This window comes from Cryptomeria japonica, chromosome 4 (genome assembly GCF_030272615.1).
Source record: "Cryptomeria japonica chromosome 4, Sugi_1.0, whole genome shotgun sequence".
Classification (NCBI taxonomy): Eukaryota; Viridiplantae; Streptophyta; class Pinopsida; order Cupressales; family Cupressaceae; genus Cryptomeria; species Cryptomeria japonica.
Genome location: NC_081408.1, coordinates 542,112,968 through 542,119,019, shown reverse-complemented (window position 1 = coordinate 542,119,019; position 6,052 = coordinate 542,112,968). Strand labels below are relative to the sequence as shown.

The 6,052-nt window shown below is 38.4% G+C and overlaps 1 protein-coding gene across 1 annotated transcript; it reads right to left on the bottom strand.

The window, feature by feature from the left end:
• Positions 1-1,033: 1,033 nt before the first annotated feature.
• On the bottom strand, positions 1,034-4,596 carry LOC131035004 (basic helix-loop-helix protein 80). The gene is made up of 7 exons (XM_057966640.2): positions 3,506-4,596; positions 3,101-3,316; positions 2,763-2,828; positions 2,605-2,673; positions 2,427-2,498; positions 1,866-2,073; positions 1,034-1,318 (listed from the first exon to the last, which is right to left on the bottom strand). Exons 1-7 carry the CDS (start codon positions 4,007-4,009, stop codon positions 1,290-1,292), a joined length of 1,164 nt encoding a protein of 387 aa, XP_057822623.1. The 5' UTR covers positions 4,010-4,596; the 3' UTR covers positions 1,034-1,289.
• Positions 4,597-6,052: the final 1,456 nt, after the last annotated feature.

The following is a 6,052-nucleotide window of genomic DNA, read 5'->3' as shown; positions in this document are numbered from 1 at the left end:
TTGTTGTCTACATGATACTATATCGAACATCTTTCTACAATTCAATGACATTGTAAAGTCATGCATGACAATTTAAAGTCTCACGTATGCTCTCCAAATTATATACACTATCACTTTAATCTATATGTTTGTCATCTAATCTAATAACTTGCATTAAAACATATACATTTACTTTCTATATTTAATCAGAAAACCTTAAACCCAAGACTATTAATTACTAATCTAACTCATACATCTTATTGGTTTGGTTTAAATTTAACTCAAAAGTAAGGTTATGTTTCTCTACAGTATTATATATCACACCGGATGATCTACATCAAAGTTAGTCACATGATTTTTGGGTTTCATGGTAAAGAAGAAAAACCAATTTTTTTTAGATTGTTGAACGGTATCTAGCGAAACATTCCGATTCCTCACTGTGATTGGCCGTTAGGGCTTCTGTGATTAAGGTAGAACATTCCTGTCAGTGCTCTTTTAATTGAATCAGTGCCCCTTCCAATCACAGTGGAGACCAGTTGATCCCATAATATCACCGGCAATAACCAGTTAGCAGTCGAGCCTACTCCGGGATGTCTTTGTTCCAGTGTCTGTATGTACTATTGTTCAATTTCATAAGCAAAACTATCTACCCAACGACAGCATCTTTAACAATGTCGTATATTTTTTCCTATTTTCTCGTAAACGACAATTTATTCACATGGACACAAAAACAGAACCAGAATTTGTTTGGATCTTTTTCCAACATATGGAGACAATCTTTGCCGTCTCTAGCATCAAATTCGCGATTAATGTTGATAAATTTTTTTAATTGAATCTTGCAGCATAGATTTCTACTTTAATCTTCATCATCTACCAAATTTGGAATCTGCTATTAGATTGGAGATACTTTTTAAGAAAACGATTAAGTCATTAATCATAAGTTTAGAATCTACCTATTAAAGATGGAACCTGCGATTAATTTGGAGATTTTTTCTGTGATGAGAAAATTCAAGTCCCTCAAATTAAGCAGAACATCAATGAAAACTAAAAGGAATGCTCAGGGCAATGATAACGGCCTCCATGTATAGAGCTTATTTGGATTACATATGTACAGTGCTAATTTAAGCTTTAGGCGTTGAAAATACAGATCAATCGCCTGTGGAAGAAATAGTTTCTCCAATCGAGGGTTTCGGGAGAAATGGATTCTCAGTTTATGGCTGCCAAGAATGAAACATTTCTCCTGTATTTAAGCCGTCGAATTATGGCAAATGCTAGTGCTGATTAGATCGATGAGCTGTATTCCATGGCTGTTACATTTCCCGCTTGACTAGAAAATTACCTGTAAAATCATCAGATTTTGTTAAAGAAATCTTCTGAATTCTTAGTAAATCATCAGATTTTGTTAAATAAATCTTCTGAATTCTTAGTAAATCATCAGATTTTGTTAAAGAAATCCTCAGAATTCGTAGTAATTCATCAGATTTTGGTAAAGAAATTTTCTGAATTCTTAGTTGTCAAATGAAATCAAGAATGGTAATTCAAAATATGATTTTCAAACGAAGACTACTGAAGATTGGAGACTGTTAGACGCTCTATGCCTTGCTTTATTCAACCTCGAAATTCAGGGCAGTTTGTGAATTCCAAAGACGACTCGTAAGTAATGGTAAGAGACACGATTTAAGAGGTAGCAGTTAAAACGAGGTTAAAAGTGAGTATTTTATAGAAACCCTAGAAGATTGTGGATGTTGACCTTACGAACTATTCACATGTCGCAACAGTAGATTGAGAGACTGCAACACGAAAGGTAGCAGGAAAACTCCAAAACAGAAGTAACATATGGCAGAAAATTATTATAAAGATGTAGATTACAGAAAAGGAAATCTCACCAGAATTCACTTGAGAATCGAATGGAAGCTGCATAATGGCCGGGTGAAACTCTGAATTCAATACATTTTGTCGGAGTGTGTTACTGTTCCAGGGCAAGGAGTGTTGAGGCATACTCGGCTTCAGCTGTGGAAATGGAAGGTAAGGTGAGGTCGTTAACTCCGTAGAAATTCCACCGCTCGGAGGGTTTCGCGGACAAAACGTCATTATCTGCACACGAATTCCAATAAAACTAAGAATTTTCGTCGCTTCATAGCAAATTGTCAAGGAGAATGCTTCATAGCAAAAATTGTCAAGGAGAATACATCATAAACTTTCAGCGCACCGCCACCGGTATTTTGAAGAATGGCTCAAAGACATTAAAATCAGCGCAAAATTTTCGAAAATTGTAAGAATTTTCTCTCATTCCTAGAATACTATTGGAAATTCTCAATAGTTTGATCCTGGCTGGACATCATTAGGAATTTTTAAAGTAATTTCCGTTGCTTTCGCCTTGAGCTGTACTCTGCCAAGAAAGTCTAGAAGATTCGCATTATTTGCAAAGATCCAGATAATTTACTTACGTCTTTGGGGGAGAAACGGTCGACTTCGAAGTCGAAGCGCGGGTTGACCGTTGCGAGCTTCATGGAAAGAAACTGCATCACAGGAAAATAACAGGGAGATGAAGATGATGTAAGACGGTGCAGATATTTATGTACTCCAGCTTTTGATAGAGCTGTTTTTCTGGACAAAGTACTGTACCTCAACTTGACGCTGCAGACACTGAACGTGATTGATTATCTCGTCCAGCATTGATGCCTTGCCCGTGATCTGAGCAAATATTAATGGAAATGAAGGACAATAAAAACGAATTAAGTCAACAACTCATAGATTTTCATTACGCTTGATATGAAGCGTACCTTACTACATCCGGGAACCAGATCCTGCAAAAGCTTCATCCGTTCACTTATTTTTTCTCTTCGCAGCTGAAGCCAAACACGAAACAACAATTTGTATGCTCCGTTTTAGCAATATCACGAGGGTTTCACCAAAGTATGACAACATATTTAGCAAAGACAACAGATTTTCACAGTTTTTATTGTATAATATCTGGATTCAACTGTGTAAATTTTGTTTGCTTCCAGAAACTATACAAAATTTACACTGTTGAATCCACAAACAAACTAATAAATACAGTAAACTTTGATTTACAGAAATATTAAGAATTGTGCGGGAGAAACAACGGCAAATAGCTTACTCGTTCAGCTAAGCTGTGGCTATCAGTGGCTTGGCCTCGCCGTGCCCTAACGTGGATGTAATTAGACATCTCAGGCGGCGGCGGCGAAGCCTTAACAGTTTTTTTCTCCTCATACTTATCACTCTGCTCCGCCTGGCACTTAGATTCTTCAACGGCATCTTTCGCAGGGCCTACACCTCTGCTGCTCTTTCCTTTCTTCGGCTCGGAATTAACCGCCTGTACATCAGATTCCACGAATAAACAAACAGAACACAAATACAATAAATTCGCACTTCCAACATAAAATGTCACTTCGGTCACGAGTTCGATTCTCGTGAACGCCGCTCAAAGTCGAACCTAAACTGAAGTCAAATCAAAGTTCCTCACAAAAGCGCCGATCTTTTGGTGATTGAACTCGAAACCTACCTTCTGCACGCTTTTCCGTTTCTTCGGATGATAACACTTGGAATCTTTACCGGACAGGGTAGAATCGAGAGCCTTTTCCTTGCTGCTGCAGCTGGTAACCGTATCGGTTGTACTCGGCCCAGATTCTTCGGCTCTCCGACAATTTTCCTGCGCAAAGCAAGAATATTTCGCTGCTCTCTCAACAAGCCCAGGGTCCGAGGGAAGAACCGCTAAATCACACCTCCCAGGTTCGACCCCGGCCAAATTCCCCTCAATCAAGCCACCGCTCGAATGCATCTGCTGCCAATCGCCCCTAAAATTCACATTCCCGTCCTCTGCAGGATCAAAAATCCCCGCACCTCCAACATTCATCGTCTGCTGCGACGGAAGGGAGAGCAAAGCAGCGAACGAGCTATCATCCATCAAAGCACTGGTCGCAAACAAATTATCGTTCAACAAAGCCTGCATTTCATGACTGGCAACAAAATGCAGCCAGCTAGATTCAGAATCCGCTTCCCTAGCCATAACTTCCTCTACCGCGCAATAAATTATCCAGAGCCAGACAGTCTGCAAACTGCGACAAAGTCCTCAAGTGCTTTGTGGATAAGTCTAATAAAGTTGATACATTTATGAAAAGCTCAAGGGGATCGACCTTCTTATACTCGATCCAGACCTACAACTTCCCATAGATCCAAAACCCGACAACACTACATTGATTGCCTTTCGTACTTCACTACTCACATGTCACCATGCGCTGCTCCACGCCAAGTGTTCGCCAAAATTATGATTTCTCCATTTCAAACCCCAGCAAATTTTTCTTCCCGATTTGGGTTTTACCCAATTACTCCCATCGTATGCACGCAACCCTTCTATATATACAATCTGTATCATACGAGCCCGTTACTTGACGGAAACTTTCCCGAGGAGTTTTGCAATCATGCATTTGGCCCATTTGACTCTTTCCAATGAGTTCATCAGGTCAAACTCAAAAAAAGATCAAAATAAAAATTAAAAAGTCTTACTGACTTTTACGGGGATTTGAACGTCCACAACTTTTATCCTTACCGGGGAATCACTCCCGCAGAAACCTAAAAACTTGGCACAATTTCATTGCGCCTCAGCTTTTAAAAAGTTCAGAATTTGTAAACTATGAAGCCGCCCATTTGTGCTTTTATTTTATTAAATACGTTGGAACTGAAAAGTTCCAAATTATGCGTCTAATAATTTCATCGATAATATCTAACGTCTACTCAACTTTATATAATATTGAGGAAAGTACAACCCTCTCCTATCCAGTCAGCAAGGGGCTCTGTCGTGACTTGAACCTGCGACCACCAGTCACTTAAATATTTGTTAAAATATTCGATGTATTTTACAAGGGAAAAGAAGAAGTGTGTTTTTAGATTATGATGTATGTTTCTCTTATCATTAATGTCTTCTACAAAACAACACGAAAGGCGTTAATCATTCTAACTTAAAAGTTAAAACTTTGTCGTCATTACATTTTTAACAAAAAGTTGTATGATGATAAATTGTTTCCTTGGTCACGGGAAATACATTGCTTTGCTTCTCGACTAAACCTACCCTACGTGTCCCTATGCTCCACAATTGAATAAATCACTCCTAGTCACATTATTTAAGGCTTAAATCAAATAAATTGAAATGACCACTAACTTAGATAATAGAGTAGAGTTTCCAAATAGTGTTGGAATGTGTATAAAATTGATAAAGATGGATGGTATATGGTTTAAATTACAAGCAACTTAGGTAATAGAGCAGAGTTTCAAAATTGTATTTATGTATGTAATAAATTTGATAAAGACAAATGGGACATTAGTTTAGGTTATGATTAGTGAAAATTTATGTAGGGGTGTATGTTTTGGGATCAAATTATGACTTTTTCTATTAGAGATTTATGTGATTGTTATGTTTTGATAGTTTAGGAATTGGCCTTCCTTTTCTTTTGGTTCAATCTCACCTATGCAACTTTGATCTCTACATTTGTGATCTTAAACTTCCTTTGCAAGTTTAACTTGAGAATGCAACCTTAGTCTTTGCACTTTGACCCTTTAGAATTATGTTTAACTTTTATATCTAGAAATGGTGGTGTGCAATTTAAGTACCATTAGAACTTGTATTGTCGCAAATTGCGCGTAGTGCATTTATTACACTTTTGCATTGAGCCTGGTGCATTTATAATGAAAATTCATGATTGAGATTTTATTTTATTTTATTTTTTTCAGTACACTAGGGGTATCCTCACGATCCAGTCCAGCAACCCAACCTACCTTACCTTGGGCTTACTTTTATTGCTAAGTTGGGGCCAGGAAGGGGCGAACTGAGGCGAGACTAGTCCCCTAGGGAGAGAATCCAAAGCCTGCAACCAGTCCTCCCTCTTAAATTCGATAGGGAGTCGAACCCGAGACCGATGGGGAGCAAACCCACTGCCCAAGCCAACTCACCTACCCATACGAGCTATTCATGATCGATATTTTACTATCCTAACATCGTGGATCTTGAAGACGAAGCAATGCTAGCCCCCTGAGCTAGATTTGGGGTTAAACTAAT

Bases quoted from the DNA above. Each gene is read 5' to 3' on its own strand.
- LOC131035004 (XM_057966640.2), bottom strand. From the start codon at position 4,009: ATGGCTAGGGAAGCGGATTCTGAATCTAGCTGGCTGCATTTTGTTGCC. The intron at 2,674-2,762 runs GTACGCTTCATA...ATATTTGCTCAG, and splicing joins TGGTTCCCGGATGTAGTAAG to ATCACGGGCAAGGCATCAAT. The intron at 2,499-2,604 runs GTACAGTACTTT...CCTGTGATGCAG, and splicing joins GTCTGCAGCGTCAAGTTGAG to TTTCTTTCCATGAAGCTCGC.